Below are 25,323 nucleotides of genomic sequence, written 5' to 3'. Positions count from 1 at the left end.
TTAATATAGGAAAACCTTCCAATGAATATCTTAGAGCAGCAGTTCCTGTTGTTTTTAGATTATTGTTGATGAAACACCTTAATTTAGTGCTTTTTATTTTCTTAATTATGAATATAGACATTATCATTTAAAAAAACCATTTCGCAAAAATTATGATACATAAAGACATGCAGTAATGTCCTCAGTCCTCAATTCCAGTATTATGACCTTTTTAGCTTTTTGTTGGGTATACTGTACATCCCCCTTTTAGAAATAATTGATAATGTTGTGTAAAATGTAAATAAAGCCGAAACACAATAAATGTGCAGTAGGCTAAAGAGGAAAAACACCATCAAACTTGTTATTCACAAGGCAGGGTGTGTTACTGTGCATAGGATAGACGACCTGTGCCTCTGTAAAAGCATCAATCAAGCAAAACAACTCGTACAGCATTTGTAGTAAAAAACACATGCGCTTCAGTCTAACACATGAAGACATGGAAGGCATTGCTTGTTTTAGCAAGACAATGTCAAACCACATCCTGCACAATTTACAACAGCCCAGCTGTCAACAATCCAGAACTCTGCTCACTGAAAGCATTAAGAGCATTACTGAATACAAATACAAAAAGGGAGGCCCAGACCTATCCTACCTAAGAATGAATGGGATGATAGTTTTCTTTCTAAATTGGAGCAACTTGTCAATACACTTACTTACATTATTAAAGAAAGTGGCAATATAAACCTGCTTTTGGTAATGTTGTTCCAGTGTCAAAAACAGTCATTTGATAAATATGTCTTTCTACTTCTTTCAAATTGAATTCATATCATGCAAATCAGGGCCTTCTGTTATTATTCACTCTTTACACAATGTCCAATTTTTTCTGAAAACTGGATCACAACATTAGTAAACTCCAAAAAGCATGTAAGAGATTGACCCCAACAAAACAGGGTTAAACTTGCACTAAATATTTTTAAGATTATGTTAAAGATGTATAAAACTTTAACAGATGATTTGTAAGCTTTCTGAATGTTTGCTTTAGCTTTGTTGTTTTTTTTATTTTCTTTTAGTTACAACCATATATAAACAATTTGAAATTGGCACTGTTTTTTTTAAATGTTTTTGGGCTCCTTAAGCAGGTGGAAGAAAAGCAAATTTGTTTAGCTGTGAATGAAAATCAAACCAAAAAACATACTGAAGCAATCTGTTTCTTAGCGAGACAGGAAGAGAAGCAAAGTTAACCATCTTGTTTCACTTCCTCAAAAGGATAACACGTTCACCTCTATGATTATTACTGCAATATTAATCATTATTATATAGGACTTCAATAATAGCACCTAGTGAGTGCAATTTCTTCACACAAAAATGGCGCAGCAGTGTCCAAACACAACAACTTAACCTTATAATCTCGTTATATTTTGTTTGCTTGATTTCTTTTTAGAAATCACCTGTTCATCTGCATTCAAAAATAAGCTACGGCTAGCTCTGCTAACCTTACAGTCACAGTCAAACCACAACGAAGGGAAATTACTGCAGCTGGCAGGATCATAAACAAAAACTAAGGGCCTGGTATAAACAGCTAGCAGATCTGTCAGTGCACTCGCTGGTGTTCCTACCGTTTTTATTTATTATTTTTCTGGAGGATGCTCAGTGAGAAAACACCTCGCTGGTGGTGGGAGATTGATGATGTACCGCTTGTTAGCTGGGATGCTGTTGCTGTAGCTGCTCTGCCTCTGCTCTCGGTTCTCTCTGCGTCAGTCTCGATGACGTCAATCTGTCAGCTTCTCGACCGCAGCGGTATGGCAGGCCGTTGCAGCATATAATGAAACCAACTCTAAATGCTGTATTAATAAGACGTCAGTATTAGCAATATATTTCATAAATTTTCATTTCATCCACTTCACGCTTAAAATACAATTCCTTAATGGATGTACAAAATATTTTTTAGACTTATGTAATTATTCCTGCCATTTATTTTTCAGAAGATTACTGCATTTTTTAACTAGTCACAGATTGACTACAGAATATTCCCAATTAGATTAATGAATTTATTTTTACTAGTTTTTATTTTTTTATTTTTGAGGATTTTCAAAATAATTTATAAATATATGAAAAAGCTTTTTTAGTAACAAAAAGAGATGAGTGAAATAGTTTTACCTAATTTATTTAAGCTGAAACAAGCATAAAAATTTTGAGTAAAATTAACAGTGACAAAAACAAACAAACAAAAGCTTCTGTAAAAATAAAATAAAAACATATGGTTCAGTTGTAAAAAGGAGTTGTTTTGAGGGATAGTTTGTTTGGATAAGCTAAAAATGCTCAAAATTACAATATAACTGCATAAACGTTCTTTTTGAGAAGTTTAAAGAAAAGAAAGGTAAAAATGTTATAAATATTTATTTGAAAATCAGAATTTGGGACCCTTTTGGACTGAAGTCATTGCTTAAAATTATTTACTATGAATCCCACAAGTAACCAACATGTTGATTTGTAACCACTGAAAAGCTCTAAAGTAAAATAACTTTGTAAAAGAAAGTTGATGAATTGTATCTAAGGCTTGAATAATATTATTTGAAGCAACTTTTGTTAGAGTTTACAAAAGCTGAAAAATACTAAATAAATGTGCCCTATTTTGTATTCAGCTGCAACCTAATCAATTTTAAATTTTATTATATCAATCTCTGCATTCTGTTATAATCAAACTTTTTTTTATTTTACATAAATTCTGAATTTAGTTTCTTCTAGTACATAGTGTACCTGACATTAGCAAGGACAAGAACTTGTTTGTTCATTTAAATAAAGTTCGAGATTTTGAATCCGTACTTATCGTAAAGCAGTCTTTTGTTTGTCGTGCTTGTACCGGTTACCATAACGACAGTCAAGATGGCAGCGACGGCAGCTGGAGATGAACATGCTGCATCTGAAGTTTTGAGAGGACTCCACCGACACCTGAACTGTCTGAACGAGGACAACAAGGCGACAAGAAAGAGGGCTCTTGAGTCGATAAAGAAAGAGACAATAGATAAAGGACTTTCCAGCAGCGTCTTACAGGAAGTTTTCTTTGCTATCCTCAAGCCTCTCCTCAAATGTCTGTCAGACACCATGGAGAGATGCAGAGAAACCACGATTGTCACGATGACTGAGTTTATTCGATGTGTTCCCAAACCTGAGGAATCTCTGCCTTATCTTATTCCCTGTCTGGCTCAGCGTTTTGGGGAGAAGGAGGTCTTAGAGCCGTCGGAGGAGCTTCGACTGTTAGCCGTGGAGATGTTGACTCTGACAGTGGAGGTGTGCGGAAGGCATTTAGCGCCTTATCTGAACGAAATGATCAGCATTCTGCAGAGAACCATCGTCGACCCTTTCCCGGATGTTAAAAGAGAAAGCTGCAAATGCACTGTAAACTTTGCGAAGTGCGTGCCAGGTTGGTGGAAGGTCTTTGTTGGTTATTGTCGGTTTCTATGGTGTAGTAGCACGCGGGCAGCTGAGTTTTCTGTACTGCGCAGCTGCAAGTCATGAGGTGGCCATAAAGGACAACTACCACCACTAAAACTGCCCATTACTGATTAAATAATAATGGTAATAGTAACAATCAATAATGTTAATATAGAATACATTTCTTAACTCAGTCTGACCACATTGTTAAATTGATAAATAAATTAGATTTACTTCAAAATTCAAACTGAGACATAAAGACCTTCTTTATAAATTAGACATACATAAAAAAGAAGCAACTGCATAAAATGAAAACACCTGACTATAAAATTATTAGTTCTTTACAGTACTGTGCAAAAGTCTTGAGTCTTTCAGTCCTTTGAAACTGATCCGGGATGTTGCTAAATGTGATTAAAAAAGCAGTCAAAGTACAAAAACACTTTGAAAGCCTATTAGGATGTCTGGAGAAGTACTGATCAAGACCACTTAAAAAGATAATAGGAAACTCTGGCTCTTTGGAAGCAAAACACTGGGGGGGGAAAGGGGGTGGTTTAAATTGTTTTGGCACAGTACTATTATGTACAAAGCATCTGAGAATTTTTTTTTTTTTTTTCAAAACTAGCGTTTTTTGAAGAAATGCATGTCACCTGCTGCCTGTCATGCCAAAAGTTTTAAACTAGGATCATATTGTGTTGAGTTATAGCCATTTTGCAGTATTATGCAAGATCTCAACCTTGGAGTATAAATCAGGGATGAGCTTCAGCTACCACCATATCAGATTGTATCTTAATATCTGTAAGTGTAACTAGATTATAGGCATTTTTGTGTTAGCTACACTTGATTAACCATAGCAGTCAGTTTATATTTTAAGGACTCCAAAAATATATAAAATACAGATATATGTCAAATGACAATTTTCTGAACTTGTCATTAAAATACATCTTGTGGTTAAATAAATATTTTGTTAACAAACAAACATGGTTGATGCCAACAGTTAATGCCAAAGTTTTAAGCAAAGGTCTTGCACAGTAAGTAGTGCTCAGAATAAGTGTGGTAAAATAAAATAAGTAAAAACAAAAAATGATTGATGATGCAATTAACAGCAGTCTCTTTTTTACCAGAACATTTTCACATGCAAGCTGAGAGTCTTGTGAAGCCTCTCATGCTAACCATAACCCATCAGCACTCCAGAGTAAGAGTGTCAGTCATCGAAGCCACTGGGGCGGTCATTCAGCATGGCAGCGGAAAAAATGTGGATGATGTACTCTCACACTTGGCACAAAGACTGTTTGACGATTCACCACAGGTTGAGTTTGTGGTTTCGATTTTTTTTAGGGAGTTCATTGTGTCTGTCCTTTTAATGTTTGATACTTATCTCCTTTTCTTTTTTGATTCAGGTCAGAAAAGCTGTAACTGCAGTTGTTGGTGATTGGCTTTTAAATATGAGAGACCGATACTCCTATTTCCACAAACTTATTCCACTTCTGCTGAGCAGCATCACTGATGAGATACCAGAAATAAGGTTTCTGAGGACAGCTTGATTTTTTTTACTATTTACTCCTTAATGCAATGCAATAATCCATATGCTATAGTTTGCAATAATTGGGTATCAACCCCTGGAAAAGTGTTTTTTTCATAATATACCCCTTTAATCCTAAAAAGAAATGTGTGCTAATTTTTATAAACTATTTGTGAGACAGTGCATAATTAGAAAAAAATTAATGTTTTCATCCATCTTTACAGACTTTTAGCTGATGATTTATGGAAGGATGTTGGCTTGCAGTGGGAAAAAGAGAATGAGGATGACATAAAGGACAAGTTGGACTTCCTTCTCACCACACCTCTTCACTACCCCTCCGGAGGTCAGTCAATGGACAAAATTATTTTTCTTCCCAGCCTTTTTGGATTTCAGTCAATATTCCAATGTGTGAACTGTAATGTGATGTATTTACAGGAATAAAAAGCTGTCTTTCTGGTTTCTCTGTTATGTGACTGGGATTTTACAGCCATCTTCAGTTTAAACTGCTAGATGTCACTAAACTACTAACACTGAATCTGTAAAATAGGCAGAGATGTGTCCTGTGATAAATGAATTAAAGGACTTAAAACTCTGCAGAGTGAAATAACTTTTCTAGTTAAAAAAATAAGATTGATATACAGTATTGGTACAATAAATGGTTCTCCAGCAGCACATCGGATTATGTAAAACTACAGTTTACTGTAAATTTACTGCAACTGTTTTTGGTTTTGACATACAATAAAAAACTATGCTTTCTGGGACAGCTGAGTTGTTGGGACAGGTACTGGCTTGGAAAGATAAGTGTTTGCCTGAGGGTCAGGAATGAACATGAACCTGAATATGGTCACCATAATTTCCCTAAGGGCCAGGATAAGTGTGTGTCATTCCACACTTGTCTGTGCATTAAAGCTTGTTTTGAAATCTCAGAGCTACCTATGTCACATTAAGGACAAATACTGCCTGATGGACAGAAGAGTATTTTCCCTTCCCTTTTTGTCTTTCTTATTCATACCATCGTAAATCTACTAGCCCTCCCAGTGTAAAGAGGTCACTGTTAGACAGCGAAAGACAACCAGAAATGGTCTTGTTTGGGCTTGTTGTGATTTGCTTCTCTGATTTATCGCTTTCTTTCTTTACGCCTCACTTCTTTTCTCATCAGTGTGCCTCTTTGAAAGGCAGAATGTAGTGGTCAGAGAAAAAAAAGAGGGGGAGAAAAAGAGATGTCCAAATGAAAAGTAGCAGGCTATTTAAAAGTGTGTATCACTTACTGTGACAAGTTTCTTGCAGGAAAATCTGAATCTGAAAAAGTTATAAGTAGTAAATGTTATTAGCTTGAGCTCAGTCATTAGACATTAGTTTTGGAGCAGTATTTATTGTTCCATAATCTGTTCATAATCTATTTTATAACTTTAGGAAAGAAAATTGTCCTTGTAAGAAAAAATATTGACATGACATGATTTCAACTCCTGTTAGGAACAAATAAAAAAAACATTATTTTCTTCTAGTGGAACGTCCAGGGCTAGGCTGCAGAGAACTAGTGGTGAGAAATCTGGGGAGGCTGGTACCAGCTATCACCCATGACATGACGGACTGGCTGGTGCCAACACGGATCAGGACCTCACAGCTTCTTTCTGTGCTGCTGCTGCATGCTGAGGACCACACCACTCAGCACCTGCAGCCTCTGCTGGCCATGCTTTACCGGGCTTGTACGGACTCAGAGAGGGATGTAGTCAACAATGTGAGTCACAAAGAGCTTTTTGTCAAATTAACAGGATGTCATGTGTCACATTATGGTTTTTATTTGTGAATCAAATGTGGCCACATTTCCCAGCCTTTGCAAAACTTCAGTCAAATGTTTAGCAAAATTTCAGTGGGATGGAATAACCTCATGACACATGTATTGAATCAGCAGTTTTACTTACACACAAGTCTATCAACTGTTCTCAGTTTAGTCTGGGACAATTGAGGTTTTAAAGACCTGGGATGCACCTGTTTATGTTGGTGGATTGTGTGGGTCTTTGATGTGTGCTGAATTTATAAAATGACTTCCCGTCCTCATTCTTCTTTTACACCCCTCTCTTCCTGTTGGGCCCACCACCAGTGCCTGGCAGCTGCTAAACTGATAGGGACCTTTGTTCCTCCACCTGCCTTCCTCAAGCTGCTTCTTGAACATGTGACAGTGCCTCACTCTTCCTCTCACCCCTGGGCACCCCTCATGGTTCTGGCTGCAGTGCTGGGAGGGTCTTCTAGAGAGCTACTGAAACCACATCTCCATCAGATTGCCAACATTCTGATTCAGCCTGATGTTTGCCAGGAATATCAACAGGTCAGCAGAGAATGGATTATTGTCTTGTTTTAAACCCGTTTACTAGATACTTTTTTCTAATTATACCAGTAAACTCACCCACACCCACTACAAACACTACTTTTATTAATTTGGGGTTTCTCGGGAAATTTTGTTAATTGATCAATATTTTGGCAGTGACACTGCTGCAGTTGTACTGTAAGTCTTTTTTTGCCTAATTAGTCATATTAGGACATAGGCTTTGTAAAAATAAGCTAGATGCTTAAAGGTTTAGCTGACTCTTCTATAGCAACACTGTACTGAAAGTTCAAGGGGTTTACTACTGAGTAATCCTCAAAAATACCAACCTTGCTAAAAGGACATGAAATGTGTGTAATGAAATGTGCTCATACACTATTGCACATCTCCGTTTTGCATTGGAAAACAAATTCACTCTGTAATAGCAAGCTTACTCATGAAATAAATCCCATCACGTTTGAACCAGACGCTTCCATATTTTTCTTTTGCTGCAAATAAGTTTCCTTTTGTTGTTGTCTGGCAGAAAACTGTTTTCTGATCATCATCTCGTACTGACTCACCTATACCAATTACCCCCACCCTTTACTTAGAGTAGCCATCAAGAATTTCCTCTCTGAGATAATAATAACAGAAATCCACTAATTTCATGTGACCTCCACATGGCTGCTCTGACCCCGTAGGCAGCACATGGGCTTTGTTTTTTCATAGCCACTTGTAAGTTCTTAACACCAGACTGCAGTTCAGTCACGCCATTACAAAAACCTTGAAATTTCAAATCCTGACTGGTCAAGGCTGGTGATAAATAAGAAGCGGAAACTGACCTCTTTTTTTCCTCCCTCGTCACTGTCCGGGGGTCAGCCAAACAGAATTAACAGGACAACAGTCGCATGCCATTAGACAGATGTGGTGAGACCTCTGCTTCCTCTTTTTCTCTTTCTCCATCTATCTTTTGCTCCCCTTCACTGTTTTTGAGGGAAAAGTATGAAGCATGGTCACAGAAGAACTAGTCCTGATAAACCACCTGCAACATTCTTTGACAACAGGCATTGTTCATAGCAGGGAGCAGGACCTTTATCTGTAAATAACACCACTGCAGACGGGTGGGCTGACATCCAGCACACCATCATTTTTTTAGTGTTAAAATGCTGACAGAATCTTTCAGATTGTTCTGATCTGACTGACTCATTTGTATTATAGGATAGTTTGTACTTGCTGACACCGAATAGATTTAGAAGATTCACCCTTGTTTCATTTTATTTTATTTTATTAAAATAAGGCATTTTAAGAAACTTAAAAAAATGTGTTTTGATCTAACTAGATAGAATTATGTGTCACTTCAAACCAGAGGCAAAAAGAAGTAAGACATGATGTTTGACTTGGATGAAATGAATGCCTCTAAAGAAATTAAACATAAATAATCTTCAAAGTGCCCAGAGGCAGTGGGAACTGCAAGGCTCGGTTGGGAGTAGAAGAAATGAAAGCTGATATATGATGCGTCTGCACGAAATAACCTCTTGGACGCTTTCAACTCTGTTTTCTTTTCTGTGTTTCAGTTAAGAGTAAAAGACAGCTTACCAAAATAAATGGCAGATGCTCAGCAAGAATTAAAAATATTACTCGTAAATTGAGGTCAAGATCTTGAGAGAAAATAAAAAGGAAGCCAGTGAATATGGCAGCCACCATCTTCTGAGGTGTATGCAGTGTTTATTTATGAATCATGCAAGAGTTTCTTTTTTACACTGAACATTAACAAATGGCTGGCAGAGCATTCTAACCACAGCTGATGTGTTTAACTCGCCATGGTGATAAAAGCATCACAATAACAGGGAGTTGGTGGGCTGAAGTAAATTAGTAAAGATAGTTAACAAAAAAAAACATATTTACAACAAAGTTTATGAGCAGTTGACTTACAGAATCTGTAAGTGGCCACTGAAACCCATGGAACAGATTAGCAGGGATGTGTCTTGTCTTCTTATTTTGTCACTGAAAGCAAAAATATCACCTTGTCAAAACATTAGCTGATTGAAAATAACGTATCTTCAAAGTAAGCATGTTTTGTTTTTCTTGGTCGTGAATAACAGCTGGATAAGACTCACTTCTCCACAGGATGACATTAGGCTTGAAAAAGGCAACTTTACTGCAGAGGTGTCGACCTCCCCCACACTCCCAGTGTTTGTTTTACTGTTGCCATAGCATTATCATTGGCTGTATGGGGGTTGCTCCCCATTGAATAGGAATTCATCTCCTGGTGCGTCTCCTTAAAGAGAAGCTGAGTGGATGTTAATAATGTATCCAGGGGTGGACAAATGCACACACATGATATAAGAGGCCCCTGCAGCAAGCCTGCTAAAATAAAACCAGGTGTATTTCACCTGACTCCAGGTGTCCACCTACTCATTACATGGCACCACTTTTCCATTCTCCATATTTCTTACTCTGGTTCAGCTCTAATGGTTGCCTTCTGCTAAAGTATAAACGTTCTGTTTGTGCTTACAAACTAATGTGCATGTCTGCTACTGTTTGTCACGTTATTTTCACCACAGCTACCTTGGTGCTCCTGGCATCTTTATGCGTCAGCTTAGTCACAGGCAGGGATTTCCCCATCAATGACTTGTAAACACTTGAAGAAATAAGAAGCATGTTGTGGGAGTTTATTTTGCTGTTAGACAATATACAACACACTTGATTAAGATCATATAATAGGTTTGTGATAAATTAAGCAATCAGTTATATTGTTAGACAGTTGTGGCTCAGTGGTATGTTTATTTTTCTATTGGGAGGTGGATAATTTGGTGTCTTATCCAAGGATACTTTGGTCAAGATGGTTTAGATCTTTTGAAGTGGGGTACTGTAGAAAGGTTATGAACAATATTTTATCTAAAGTAGATTGCTCTTTAAATAGACTCACTTTTAAGAAAAGGATGTTAACTCTGACTGGCTTGACAATCGAAGGGCTAGTCCAAGCAGGGCCAAGACCAAAGTGGATTTCTACTGTCTTAAAAGAGCACTGATTTTTTTTTCTTTTTCGTGGTTTATGCAAATGCTATTTCATAAACCAATTTTGTTTTACATGCTTATTCCAGCAGAAATATGAAAGTTTTTACAGAAGTCCCCAGGCTGCACGGGATGTGCTACAGCTAGCTGCTACTGGTGCTATTTGTGCTTGCAGTTAATCATAAAATTCCATGTAAATAACCATGTAAATTTGTGTCTTCAACAATCGAGAATGTATCTGTGAGCCTCGCATGCCCCTTGTGGCTTTAGTTCTTATTGCCAAACCAAAGCATGCACCTGGAAGGTGTGCTACATCTCAGCAGCTCCTTTGCACACAATGAAACATTCTCTCTTTCTCTAACACCTTCAACCAACCCTCAGTCTCCTCCCTCATGAGGCCCTAATGATAGGCGGCGTAAAAACAGGAAAAGAGGTCTTGATCCCAGTGATGGCAAGGAAATTAGCCTGAGCTGCAGGTCTTTGTCTAAACATGACCTCACCACAACACTGGCTGACAAGTGACAGCAATCACACACTCTAATGCTTGGTGATGGCAAGAAAGTTCTTACTCACAGCTACTGTATGTTGTTGATTGGTTATCATTTTTGTGAAATAAGAGATAAGTTATTCTCTACATTTTTGTTTTTGAAGGCATTATTTAAACTAAAAAGAAATAAGAAAGAACTTTCACCATGATCATTTTTACAGAACTCATATTTGTGCAACAAAACTTTACTAAAACTTTGTCCTTTCCTCTTTTTCAGGTTATGTATTTGGAACAGTTGTTGACATGTGTGGATGTGCTGTTGCATCAGTGTGAGTCAGAATGTACCTCAGTAAGTCTGCAGCTGCTGCAGGTGCTGGTCACTGTCCAGAGCCTCTCCACTGAGCCACAATTCAGTGCAAAGGTGAGAAACACAGCAGTATGATAAGACATCTCCAGATTCATCTGGATCAGCCATCACCTCAATTCATAACTAACATGTTAACTCACCTATTAATACTTCTCTAAACTGACTCCTGTTCTTCTCTCCTTTATCTTTTTTCATCATTTTTATTAGAAAAGTAAGCAGGTTTTATGAAACGAGCTATTCAAGGAATTTAAGTACTTGTACTGTTTCAAAGTGGATATGACCAGCTGTATAATTACCCACTTAGCCAGGGGTGCTGAAATTGCACCTTTGGAATGGAACTTTAAAACCAGTCTTGGGTGAAAGGAGGCGGGTGAAATGTGCAGAAAGAAGTGAGACTAACAGTAATACAGAAAAACAGATGGGGTGAGATGAATGGTATTTCTTGGCAGGTTTATATCATCAGTCCAGCTCAGTATGCTTTCATAAAGGCTCTTGGGTTCACAAAATCCAAGTCATAATGAGGTTTTGTCAAGTGGTCAGTCTCCAAATCTGAGGGGCAAACAGGAACAGTGACAAGTGAAGTCATTGGTGTCTGAGGTTTGAGTGTAATCTAGCCACTTGTCGCCGTTGTGCAGTAATAACAGGGAGAGAAGTGGGAAAGAACTGGCACAGATGCTGAGCAGACACCACACTGGCCACCAGTGTGACTGTGTTTATGTCTGTCTACATCAATGTGTATGTTCACACAGGGAGCGATATTAGAGAAGAGATGGGAAGGAATGGATTAAGAGAGTGAGGGAGGGTGAGACTGGCCTCTGGCATTCCTGGAACCAGAGGAAAAGCAGAGCTTGTTTTCCCAGAAAAGGGGAATGTCGTTCCCATCAATAGACAGCTTAGGATTGTCTAGCTTTTCTTCAGAAGAGGTGGAGCAGTGACTCAGACAATGTCTCTGTCACTGTCCATCCCTAAGGGACAGTACAGAGAACTGTGAAATGCCCTCAAAGTCTTTTCCCCTGCCCTAAAAAGTCAACTCATTATTTACTATGCTATCTCATCCCTGCTCTTTCCTTTCAGCTCAGCTTTATTGGTGCATGTTTTTGTCTGTGTGTTACTGGCAGTTTGTATGTTTAGTAACATTTTGTAAATGAGTTTTTGTTTAAGTGGTTGATTCATGAGGCCTTGTCACTGTTGTTTTTTTCAGTGTTCTTACATGATACTTTTTGCATCCCACAGAAGTGAGACCTTAAAAACCTTAAAATAGGAACAATAACTGTTCAACCTTAAAAGCTGTTCTGTTTCCTGATCTGTTTTTACTAATTTATGTGGTAATTTTAGTTATAACATGTGGCATAGAAAGACATTGACATCATTTTTTCCACCTTACTCTCTCCCACAGGCCTTGGAGAGTGCACACCTTTTAAGTAAGGTACAGGACTTGGACTTGATTGAACTTTATAGAAAGCATATGAGACAGCTGCTGGATTGGCTATCTGCTTCTGTCAACACCTGGACTAGTTACTCCCCACAGAGACTCCAACTACAAATCATAGTCATGCAATCAGGTGAGACCCAAAGGTGTTTGTGCATAAAGATATGTGGTAATATTGAAAAATCTGCTGTTTAAATATAAGAAAAAACATCACATCAGTCATTAAACTATATACTGATATTGCACTTAATGTTGATGCTTTGTTTATTGGCAATCAGTAAAGTTTTTCTTTTATCAAGTTGGCTTGTTCACAGAAGTATCACCAAAGTCTGTGAACTTCATTAATGTGCAAATGAGTCTGGGAAAAACTTTGTTTTACCTGCAATTGCAGAAGCAGCAAAGCATTACAATTTTATTTATTTAGTTTTTATTTAACCTTTATTTAACCAGGCAAATCCCATTGAGGTCACAGATCTCTTTTTCAAGAGAGGTCTGGGCCTAAAGGCACCTTAAACATTTATGTCTTTGGACTGTAGGAGGAAACCCATGCACGAGAACATTCAAATTCCACACAGAAAGAGCCCAGGTCCATCCCAGGGCTTAAACCCAGGACCTTCTTGCAACCGTGCTAACCACTAAGCCGTTGTGCTGCCAATTTAGGAAGTACGTCAAGACTGAATGTTATTTGTAATAATTTAACCCCTGAATTTATCTAAAGATAATGCAAGGACAACATATAAAATATTGACACTGAACTGCAACCTGGTATATTTACCCCTGCCACAAAGTGATACTGTTGTAAAATGGATAGAGTTTGATATTGTCTTGGTGAGATAAGCAAGACCTTCTATTAAAAACTAAGTTACCTGAAAGTCAGAATAAATTTTTCCATTACTTGTTTATATTATTTAGCTTTTTCTGATACCCTCACAGATGTACAAGTTGTTCATGTTGTCTGTAGTATTACTACTCCAGTGGAGTATTACATACTTCACTGGCCTTTAAAATGTCCAGTTTTGATTCATCAGACTACATGGTAACTCTGCATTTTATATACTGTAGTTCTTTTCTTGCAAGTAAGAAGTACTACAAAATTATTGTAATCTACTTTTTACATGATTTTACACATATTTTTTGTTAAGTTTTAAGGTATTGTATTAGCAAATCAGTTTTCTTTACATGCATGTAATCACACTGATGTTTTTCTACAGAGATATTTAGGGTTTAGGATTGTGTGTGTGGCACAGAGGGTTAAAAAGCTGTGACCCTTGCCTAAATTCTAAGAATTTACCTTGGTTCCTCCAATACTACAAAATCATTTGTTATCGCCACCTCTCTCTCTCTGTCATGTTTTCATCTCTGTCTCTTTCTCCCTCTGTCTCCACTCTGTCTAATTGACTAGGCACCTCTAATCCACACACAGACACTCACATACAAACACTCCTATTACTAACTGACCAGTCCATTCTAAGGCCATTCTGTAAAACCCAGGCAGGTCACTACATCAAAAAGCAACAAAGCTGGCTGCTCTTGACCTTCTCCAGGATCAAGGCCACTTTGAAGCTCTATATGCATGCCTATATGTGAGTGTGAGAATCAAATCTGTGTGCATTTTGTTTGCACATATTTAATGCATCTTTAGAGCTTGGACTTTTTACAGACACCAAAACAAATTGTGTGTGGTCCCTGTGTTTGACAGGCATGTGATTCATGGAAATCAGCTCCATTTAAACAATAAATAGTAGTTAATATGCAGCTGAGAATTGGGCACTTTGCTTGCTCATCAGCTCTGTACACCATCTGTATTAGTTTGAGGCAGGAAGTTATTGTTCTGTCATGTCCTCCTTACACTCTTTTGTCCACTAGCTGTTAGTCCAATGTCTGATTGGATACTCTTGCTCAAAACTTTATAGAAGTAGTTATTTATTTAAGATCAAGAACGATGACTGTTTTCCATAGCAGTAATAGGTGTTGTTAGGTGATGTTTCTTTAACTATCTGTTGACGTTTCCCAAATCTGACCTGTTTTATTTGCAGTTACTCTTGCAAATGTTCCCTCTCATTCAATGCCCTCCTGTCTGGATGACTCTCAAATTCGGTTTACTTTTCCGTGTTCCTTTATCTTTTTGCCATGAAGCTGGCTCACATCCTCAGGTGGTGTCATGATTTCCCTTGTCTCCTCTCATGTTTGTCACAATTCAGCCTAACAGGGCATGGTCACTTATCACTGATTTACACACACACAGAGCTCACTATATAAAGTTCAGTAAACACTGATGTTGGATAAGTGTGTGGGCATGAATGGAAATGGGAAAAGTCGCACTGTGAGTTTCTCCCTTGTTGTAAAAGGTATTTGTATAGAAACACTGTGTCATACAGTGTCTCATTTCCTGTTCACTCTGTGTCACTGTCTCACCAGTCCACCGAGGTCTTAGTAATTATTTGTAGGCGTAGAAAGTGGCTATTTGGATAGAAGGAAAGACAAAAAGTGTTTTGGTAATTTGACTTTTGAAACATAAGGTGGTGTAAACTTTTACTTTTGCAAATGATAAAAGTACAGGTACAAGCATCTGGTGGAGATGTTCTGATTTTCTCACCAGTAATGTTACAAAACCACAAACAAAACTTTGCATTTGTTGTAACAATTTTGCCCATGTTTATCTTTTAGGTCCAGTTATTGGGGAGTTTTTGAACCAGTTGATGCCTCTTCTCCACAGCTGCCTCCAACCAAACAGAGATACAGAAATGAGGATGAGCATTTTCACCATGCTTGCCAAACTGCTGCTAAATGCAAGCAACACGCTGGATTCTCAGGGGTGAGGGAAACACTTTACAAACACCTAACTTAAAAAAAATTGTGATGACAGACTAAAACATTTTTCACCCCATCATCACTTCAAAGTGCCACATTGAGTAGCATTGTTTTGCTTTTCAAGATTAAGTTTTCAGATTTTCATCTTTTCACTACATCTACAGGGGCCTGTAATTTAAAATGCACACAAACACAAAAAAATTGTTCAACCTATTCTGTCATCTTATTTTGGTAGCTTCTTAATTTGACCTAGAAATAAAAAGCTACAGCTCATCACACAGTATGGAGACCCATCATTTAAACTGGTCTCTAAGGGAGGGTCAGATAGGCCTACTATAATTAATCACTTCCCAGTTTGCCTTAGGAGGATGACAGCCTTCTCAGCAGTAATTTGAATGGCAATCAGTAATTTGAATGGTTATCGACTGATTAAGAAGCCAGGAATGTCCGACACCCAGCCCCTCGCCCTCCTTTGAACCCTCAGCTGTGCAGCCTTCAGCTCTGAGCTCCAGTCTGAGAAAATGCTTTAAACATGAGGCCGTCTCTGGGTCTCTACGATCGCAACAGCTGCTCCTGTCCATCCAAAAGACAAACTCCTTCTGTGGGGTTGCCATGACAATCTCTGTACAGTGAGTGGTGAACCCTAAAGCTGACTCTAAAATGTCTATGTGGGTTAGTAGCACAGTGAAAGCTTTTTGGGGTTTATTTGGCAGTAGTGTGAAAAAAATTAACACAAAATAATATCTTGGTCACTTAGACAGCAAGATTAGTTCTAAAGCCAACATATTTTGCCACCTTTGTCAAAAATGTGGGCAGTGGAAATTTTTTTTTCTGTAAATAAATGAAGTCTTTCTTCTGCACACTCCCAACGCATCCACCTGTACTGTTACATGGTTCTTTCATTGCCAAGTTATAACTTTGATGACACAATCATCAAGAAACTGTTATATCTTCAAAAAGGTTTCAGACAAGTAATGGAGCGGTGTGTTTTGCCGTAATATTTCTGTTCATTCTTAACCCTCCATTCATGTTTTACGGCTTGATTTTTGTTCAGCAGATAGCAGGCCACACACATACCATTTTTCATCAAGAGGACAATGATAGGCATACAGAAACTTTCTTTTCTTTTTTGTGCATCCAAAATGATATAATGATACCTCACTACAGAACAAACTGAAAAGGAAAGTTACATGGGAGCCCCTTTCATCCACTCATGCACATAATGTGCTTTTTTATGTGGATTTTTGTACTCTGATTAAAAAGCTGGATATGAAAGTTAAGTACAAGAAGGTTTATACATTTTTCCCTGGATGTGGCAAGCCAAAATCATGTGCCACTTACAAGTAGATAAGAGTGGGCTTTCAAAGCTGTATGAACTGCAAACATGTCTGTAATTTCAAGTTTCAAGATTTACCACAAGAAATTGAGTTCTTTTTATTTCATATATGGATTTCTCTAACATAAAACAAGACAAAACAAAGCAGAAGCAAACATGTATTTATCTATAATTGTCCTGCAATCTGTAACATACCCCAGGACCTTACTAAAACAAGACTTTTTTTATTTACCTTTTTAAGGAGAAAAAAGAAATCCTAATCAACCCATAAATTAAATATTGCATAATCACTTTAAATACATGAATATGTTGAAGTATTAAATTACTTCATGTTATGACAAGTATTTACAAAATATCCATAAATTATTCTAGATGAATATGGTTGTAATACATGATCCTGTCACTACACAACAGAGGTATAGGCCTTAGCAAACTCACTGATAATATAATTTTTGGAATATGTTGTTGATAAAAATAGCCATCAAACTACAAATTGACAACTAGAATGTATTCACTGAAGCTAAATCAGGGCCGCTGCACTGATTTTAGGTTAAATAATAATCAGTTGCAGCACTGATCAGGTTGCATATAATAAGCAGGGCTACAAATAATTAAAACTGAATGGTCCTGACAGGGTCCTGTCTGATGACTTTGGTAAATGGTGCCATGGATGCTTGTGAATATACCAAAATAATGCAATTTTGTTGCAATGAGTTTACCAATTTTTTGTATAAGTATATAACTAAGCCTAAGGTAAAACTTTAAATGTTACTGTTTTGTCTTTTATGTGAAAGTTTACTTTTCTGTGCAGCTTTCTTGTGAGCATTACAGAATTACAGACGACTATGATGTGCAATTCAGTCAAAATTTTCTGGCACTTTTTTAGTATCTGTGTGTGTGTGTGTGTAAAAACACAATTACACTCTTCTTTCCACTGGACATCATCCCTGCATAATGGAAATGTCTCTTTTCATCCTTTGGCACCCATGACACACTGTCATGGATGCCAAAGGACACCAAGACAATATCTACACCTGTCAGGCTGAATCACTTTTCTAAGTCAGTATGAAGATTCTGGCGATGTTGCTAACCCACAGTCTCCCCCTATTGGTGCTGAAACATTACAGCCCACTACAGCAGCTATAAAACATAAGATAAGTTTTGCCACTCCAGCTTAGCAGAGAAAAGCGAGCGAGAGGCAGTGAGGAGCTGTTTGGGTGTGAAGGCGAATGCAGGTGCATAAAGTCTGATGTCAGAGGGCTTAAGCCAGTGTGGAAAAGGAACGGAAAAGGGAAAGAAAGGGATACCCAGATGTTTTTGCCTCCTACTTTTTTCTCACTTCCGTCACTGTTCTGCCTTACAAAGAGTGTGGGAAAGCGATGGTATGCTAACACTTGTGTTGCACCAGTTGTCTTAAAACATCATTCATTTTTTTTAAAACTGTTTTACATGTTGCTGTTAACATATATGCACAGAAAAGTCAAATATATGATGTAGCTATAATAAGTCATTTAGTGTCCTTGATTTGTTGTTTGTCATTCCAGCCAGTTCTGTGATGAGTCACAGAGTTTTCTGCACAACATCCTGCTTCCTAATCTCGTGTGGCACGCAGGCCGCACCGCAGCCGCTGTTCGCACTTCAGCTCTCAGTTGTCTGTTGGCCCTGCTGCATGGAGGGAGCGTCACACCTGGACAGGTACATACTCACAGAAACACTTCACACTTATAGGTCCTTCCTTTATTTCCAGCAGTGTTCAGTGACTCAAACACACTGAAAGCAAACACTTAAAGTGGGACCTTTCCAGCTGAATGTCCCTTCAATCATCAATCTGCAGATGCACTTTTTATTGACTTGGTTTTAAAGCAGAAGATGTGTTCTTGTGACTTTTCAGGGGTTGATATTTATTTCAGAGTCTCTGTTTTGTCCATTTCTGGTCTAAACGAATCATCCCACTCAGCCATTTAATAAAAAACATATAATTGGCTACCATCATTCAGTGTTGGCTCAAAGAGTTGGCCTTGGCAGGTAGCAGGTGGACGTGGGAGCAATTGGGTTCACATACCATGTCCCAAAGGAACAATGCGGCCACTGTTCTGGACCTTCGTTAAACATAGGAACTGTCACCGGAACTTGGCCTTGCACCTGCAGGATTATGTGCCGAGATACAGTATGTGTGCTCATAGAAACACATCTGGCAGCATTTGTCTTTGCATGTGCACACTGACCAGTCATAAGTGGATCATGCAGCTTTTTTAGTCACACATTCTTATGTGTAAGGCAGTGCAAACATCTGGGGAACAATGTGAGCATGGGTGTAGGTGTACATGATCAAACTTTTCCTATCTTATGACCCCCAAATGTTCTTACAAGATTTGAAAACCTGAAAAGTGGTCATTAAATAAGGCCATGTGAGTTTAAATCTTGGGCTTTGGAATGAGCTTATAAACAACATGTTCTGACAAATGTAACCACAGAGAGTTGTGTGTGTTTTTTCTCAGGTGAATCAAACAGCCTTTCATTCACAAAGACATTGTTTCCTCTCTACTCCCTGTGAAAACAATTTACAGCTCCAGTTACACTTGGCACACTCAGATTGCCACTGATGTAATGGCGAATCAAACATCTGCCAAGTTCTCCCCCCTCTCTTCATCTCCATGTCTCCTTCTCCCTCTGCTCTGTTTTTTAATGTTTTGCTTGCATGGTTTTGATAGCAAACACACACAGGGTGACAGAGGTTTTAGCCATCACTGGCCTGTTGCTCAGTGCATTCAGCCTGAACTTGTTTGTCCTCTTGTTTATCATCTACAGTGTGATGTGAAGGAGTTGCTCCAGCAAGCTGCAATATTCATTTTTTTTGCATGGAAGAAAATATAAATCTTACTACTCAAAAACACATTTTTGGAAAGTAAAGATAAGATTTGTTCCTTACTGAGTTTGGGTTGAAATAAATAAGCCTGACTTTTGCATTTTCTGCTTGCAGCTTCTGTGTCTGGAGGAAAAGCTGAGCTCTCTGGTGTTGTCAGCCCTGGAGGAGGATTCTCAGATGAGCAGGCTATTAGCTTGTCGCTCACTTTCTGCCATGCTCAGGCTCATAGGAACCAGTTTACACCATGAAGCTCTTAACAAGCTTTATCCTGGTAAGTGATAAAGGAAGAACCTTCCTGAGCCGTCCTCCTTTGTGCTTGCCGCTGCATCGGGTGAGGTTTTTTTTTTTATCTGGATAGAGGGGTAGAGGTTATCTGTCTTGCTCCACACTTCATCTGGAAAGCAAGACACCCCTTCTGCTCAACACATTCACTGAAATGGACCTTGGATAGTCGCATATCATTTTATGTGCCAGATTTAAAACAAACAATATAAAAATTCTGTCTAACGGGCAAAGATTTATCATCTGCAAGTGAGTGTAAGATGCTAAAGCTGCTATTTCATTCTTATTTACTACATATATTTCTCACCAAAACTCACTGAATTCTAAAGACATATAGGCCACTCTTCAGAAAACCTTTCTACTTTGTCCACAGAGCTGCTGAAGCGTTTGGACGACAGCAGTGAGGAGGTACGTGGGGTTGCTCTGCAGGCTTTGGGCCTGTGGCTGTCCAGTGTGACCAAAGACTACAACCCTGAGCTCTGCACTCCTCATCTGCAGCTCCTCTTTCAGCAGCTCCTCCTGCACCTGGATGACCCTGACAGCTCAGTGCAGGACCAAGTGCTCGGTGAGATTGGGTCTTGGGGGTGTTTGAAGGGCTTTAAAGATGAGTGTAGAGTGTTGATAGGTGGGTGATAGGTGAGAAGGATGAGCTTATTGCTTCATTTGGCTGTACTGAAGAGGAGTGCAAGTTTGTTTTAGAAAAGTGAACAAAAAAGTGTTGTTTTTTATTTGATATTGACAGAATTTTGCTGATTCGACTCATTTGGACAATTAATGTATAACAAGATCATGCACTCTGTTTAATCCAAAATGAAATGTTAGCTTAAGCTTATGATTGTGATTATATTAGAAACATTATAGGAAATGTGAGCTCTGATGAGAGCAGAGTTTAAGTGTAAAGCTCTGCAGATCAGCCTGCGGTGTCAGACACACTCACACAGGGATGAGAGGAGTTTGGGGTGTCCTCGGTCAAACATTAGATTATTCCACAGGCATGCCGCCAACAGAATCTCCTCTCTCCTATTTCAAAAGCTGTCCCTTATTCTTCTTTTCCACTCAATTTATCACCGTAAGCAGCGTGAACAATTTCTCCTGCCAAAATACTTCAAGTCCATCGAGGACTGGGCTCGTGGTGGGCTTCAGCATGGAAATACAAGATCAGGACATGAAAAAGCAACCAACAAAGAGAGTAATTTTATAGGCTCATATTAGTCTTAATATCTGTATGTCTGCATTCTTTCTTTGTCTACAAACACTTCAGGTAAAATGATTAAGCTGTGTGTGGCCTATCTCTCTGCAACTGTCCCATCTAACGACAACCACATGAGGCTTGTCTCCCCCCTTGCCACCTCTCCACATCTGTCCGCAGGCTCATCTTACTTAATCCCTTCATCTTTTATCTGTCAATCTCTCTTCCTGCTCTCTTGCCCTCTGTTTTCTGCAATGTTTCAATGCTTCTTGGCTGTGTTTTATTGTCGTGTTGGTGGAAAGTCTTTGTTGCCTTTTTTTCCCTGAAGTGTAAAACTAAGACACCGTTCCTCTGGACTTTTGCTCTTTTCTACTTATCAGGAATGTTAGCTGTCATTACTTCTGACAGGACGCAGGTGAGCACTGATGGCTTAGCCAAGCCTGAGAGGCCCTAACGATAGGATCTATCATCTTTGGTGCTCAGAAAGACAAAGAGAGTAAAAAAAAAAGAATGAGAGAACATATTCTCATGCTCACCAGATGCAGCAGTAATCCATACCATAATTTTTTGCAACATCACTATTAATTTTGAAATCAGCTTTACTAATGCTCATACTTTCTGTGTGTCTTGTAATTGAGTGGTTTGTGAATTACACATTTGTTTCATTCCAGAAGTTGCATTTAAGTAACACACATGCAGCTGGATTTGGTAGTCTTCTGGAAAATGTTTCATCTCTTCAGCTGAGGGTAAAAGGTGTGGAGTTTCAGGTGTTGAACATTATTATTATTTGGTCTTATGACTGAATCCTGTTTTATGTGGGATTGTGATAAAAAATTCACAAGCTGAAAAAACCTTTTGGAGGAATAATAAGTCTTCAAAATTAACAGATCAACAACTAGGATTTCTGCAAAATGTTATGGTTTCATTATGAAGGGAATCATTGGGAATTTCTTAATTGTCTGAACCAATCTTGGATACGCAACAGGGATTTATCTTTGAGCACTGACAACTGGACAACTGGGCATCAGTGAATTTGTTCTTCATGTACTGAAGGATGGGTCAGAAGATATTCTTTTTTGGGGGGGCGGTTGGTCATCAATTTCAAAACCACACTTGATACAATAATAATTGATAAAATAGAGATTGTTACAAAAATTAAACCATATAGCAGCGTCAAAGCATTAGCTACAAAAAGGGTCAAATTTTACCTTACTTGCATGTCTTCGTTGATGCTTATATTTTATTCTGAAGCATTTATCAGCCAATAGTGATTACAGTATGATACTAATCTACATCTCTAATATGTTACTCAAAGTTTGTTTTGACAATAATAGGCTTTGGTGTAAGATTCACAGAAGTAAAATTAAGTAAAAAGGGAATGAGTTTCTTTGAATGGTTTTGGTCTTTTAACCAGCTCTACCTTAAAATGTAAGTAATTATTTTCAGACTGACATACTATACTTGAAATACACATTTAGCCTCTTTTTTTTTCCAAGTCAGGTTATTATCCAGCATGGTTAATTCAAATAAGCAGACTAATACAGTTTTATTTTTGCAAATCCATAACTCATCATATGTAGTGTCATGTAAAAAAGGGGTTCTCATATGTTTTCTCACATCTTGCTGAGTGACCGTCTGTACCTGACAGCACCTAAATGTGGAAGCATTCCTCCCTCATGTTCACGGCTCAGTTTGAAGCTTTCTTCTCTTCTCTTTGTTCATCTTTGTCTTTCTGCTTCTTCCTTTAATAGCTGCTCCCATTCCTATGCTTCTTGTATTTCAAACGCATGTCTGTGAAGTGGCTTGACATCTGCAACATGTCAGGACAGAATGATGGACACCACTGCCATACATACCATCCCTCATTGTCTCACTCTTGGCACAAGTTTAAATCACTTCTCACAAGTCATCATTGTTCAAAGTCTCACCCCTACTTCCACCACAGCTTAGAAGCACTTTAAACAAAAGCTGAAAATCCCCTCATTCTTCTTAAATAACAAAAGGCAAGTATCATATAATGAGTTAAAATGGGCTCAGTCTTCCAAGGTGATGGCATGTCACCACTGGAACAGCACTTTTGTATTGTTTTTTTGTTTTGTTTTTTTTACCCTGACAGCAGTGTAGGGAATTCAATCCACCTATAAAATCAGCAGATGAAGGAGCAATGAGAGAAACAGATGTAGACAGAGTTTTAGTGCTTCTCAATGGAAAGAAAAGGAACATGTATATGGTTCGATAGCAGACTCACAGTTCTTTACTGCCATCTTGTGGTGTTTTTTTTTCCTCCCAAAAACATAAGGCAGAGTGGAAGAATGTGATTTCTCATCCCTTTTTCAATTTTATGATTGAAAGCTAGGAAAATTAGTGCAGCACATTATTGAAATATATAGCAAATAAGGGAAAAATGGTGTTTATACAATTCAAACGAGCTTGAAAGTCAACAACTGGTAAAACTGCTGACTTCAACTCAGACTAAAGTCAGTTGGGCATTGAAATATCTTTGCATATTCTCCAGGAATAGCTTTCATTGCTTCCTAAAGGACATTTTTCTTTCATTATTGGCTGGCTTTTGCTTTGTATCATTTGAGATAATCTTCCTCGACTTCAATAAGGCTGAGGTTTGGGCTCTGCTAAAACCATCCATAACAAATGATGTTCTATTGTGTTTTTTACATCAAGCAGTGTGTTTGGGATCAGTGTATTTGTGACACTCTTCTGTAAGTATTTTGTTTTTATTCATTTTGAGTGTTGACTGCTGTCTTTTCTGTGGCTTTGGCTCTATTTTTGTCTTTGTGTGTTCAGAAATCCTGAAGAAAGGCAGCTCAGTCCACCCGACACTTCTGAAGAGGGAGGCTGAGGCTGTGAGGGACAAACAGCGGAGTCCTCACTACTGTGATCTCCTTCTTCAGCACATCAGCTCCGTGTCCACAGAGACCGCAGCAGACAGTCCGGTGTGACATGAGAAACACTGACTAATGTTTCTGCCTCGACTGAGAGAATGTTCACATTGTTTGAGAAAATTAAATTTATTGTAATATAAAATGGCGTTTAAAATGAGTGTTTCAAGAAAATGTTTGGTTTTTTTAGGAGGTTTGTAGATTTTTTTTCTACACTCATTTCTGGTATTGAACTCTTAGTGTTCTGATGTTTTAATGAAATAAAGTTTGCTTGTGTTGTTATATTTGTGTTTGCACAGCTCAGTTTTACCCTCAGAAGATTCTTGTGTGTATTCCTGCACTGTAACTCTGCCTGCAACAGGTTGAGGGAAAAATAAATTTCTTGTCTAAACTGGTAGAATGAAATGTGTTAGTAAATGCAAACATCTGCATAAATCTGAGTTTACAAGGATGTGAATTGTAATGGTAATAAGATGACTTTTAAATGACATTTTTACTTTAAAACTTGTGAACAGATGTGATGTCTCTACTTTGACACTGAAGGTAGTGGCAACAGTGTCTTGCCTTCCACTCCCATTCACTGCTGATTGACGCTAATCCAATTTGCCCTCAGGTCCACCAATGTATGGTCACATCACTGCATATCTTCATCTTCATGCAATCACTCCAAACAACCTCACTTTCTTACTCACAACTGCTCATGACAACCTGGCCTGCTCTTATGAGTAAATCTGATGAAGAGTTTGATCACCACAGCACCAAACTACCATAGATGCAGGTCTGGTATTTCACTGCAGGCATATTGTCTGGATACAATTCTTGTAGGAATTTCAGTCCATTTTTATCATATGACTACACCATAGTGACTACTAAGTAATGAAGTTATTTAATCACATATGTGATTTTGGGGTGTGCCCTGGGCCCAGATGTTCAATGGTATCAGCTAATGTTTTAGCTGTGTTTGCAGAGATAGATGGAAACATGCAAATGCTGTAAGCTGGTTAAATATTGCACCAGTTTAGTCTAACTCTGCCTTTTATTGCATAACCTTGTGCTTTTTTATTTGTTACTAAGTCATCTATTTTGTCTCACAACTGTCCCAAAATGTTGCCATCATCATGCACTTACCAAGATCTCAGTGTTTAGGTTTTTTTATTCCTTCTTTTCTTTATTCTTATTCTTATTTTGTACTCGAACTTCATTGACCCATTACTGAGTCCTGATTTAACTATTATACTGTAAATCTCATATATCAGTATACAGTATGAATTCTAGTTTGTTTTTATTCATTTTTAAGGAAAAGCCACTAAACTTATCATCATGCTGAAGTTAAAGATCTAGTCTCCCTATATAGGATATATAAACTTTAATGAGCTGCATGGTGGTGTGGTTAAAACTGCCCCGTCACACTA

At 38.2% G+C, this 25,323-nt stretch overlaps 2 protein-coding genes across 5 annotated transcripts in view; one reads left to right on the top strand and one right to left on the bottom strand.

Moving 5' to 3' along the window:
- The window catches only part of prkar1b (protein kinase, cAMP-dependent, regulatory, type I, beta), a 54,143-nt gene extending 52,397 nt beyond the window's left edge, over window positions 1-1,746 (bottom strand). For 2 of the 4 annotated variants that reach the window (XM_037978791.1, XM_017435948.3), the window contains exon 1: window positions 1,596-1,741. The gene's annotated coding sequence lies outside the window, so the exon portion shown is untranslated. Of the gene's footprint in view, window positions 1-1,595 lie in introns of all 4 variants that reach the window. The other 2 variants (XM_037978790.1, XM_037978792.1) reach the window with 2 other exon arrangements.
- Window positions 1,747-2,826: 1,080 nt separating this feature from the next.
- LOC108247638 (dynein assembly factor 5, axonemal) lies at window positions 2,827-24,308 on the top strand. Its single transcript, XM_017435930.3, has 13 exons — window positions 2,827-3,400; window positions 4,533-4,717; window positions 4,809-4,933; window positions 5,155-5,273; window positions 6,436-6,668; window positions 7,032-7,256; window positions 11,012-11,155; window positions 12,498-12,663; window positions 15,198-15,345; window positions 18,222-18,372; window positions 19,658-19,814; window positions 20,199-20,390; window positions 23,817-24,308. The coding sequence occupies exons 1-13, from the start codon at window positions 2,863-2,865 to the stop codon at window positions 23,969-23,971; spliced, it is 2,538 nt and encodes an 845-aa protein (XP_017291419.1). The 5' UTR covers window positions 2,827-2,862; the 3' UTR covers window positions 23,972-24,308.
- Window positions 24,309-25,323: the final 1,015 nt, after the last annotated feature.

The sequence above is a fragment of the Kryptolebias marmoratus genome, linkage group LG12, assembly GCF_001649575.2.
Source record: "Kryptolebias marmoratus isolate JLee-2015 linkage group LG12, ASM164957v2, whole genome shotgun sequence".
NCBI lineage: Eukaryota > Metazoa > Chordata > Actinopteri > Cyprinodontiformes > Rivulidae > Kryptolebias > Kryptolebias marmoratus.
This window is presented reverse-complemented; position numbering and strand designations above follow the sequence as displayed.

Bases quoted from the DNA above. Each gene is read 5' to 3' on its own strand.
- LOC108247638 (XM_017435930.3), top strand. From the start codon at position 2,863: ATGGCAGCGACGGCAGCTGGAGATGAACATGCTGCATCTGAAGTTTTG. The intron at 7,257-11,011 runs GTCAGCAGAGAA...CCTCTTTTTCAG, and splicing joins TTTGCCAGGAATATCAACAG to GTTATGTATTTGGAACAGTT. The intron at 19,815-20,198 runs GTAAGTGATAAA...CTTTGTCCACAG, and splicing joins TCTTAACAAGCTTTATCCTG to AGCTGCTGAAGCGTTTGGAC.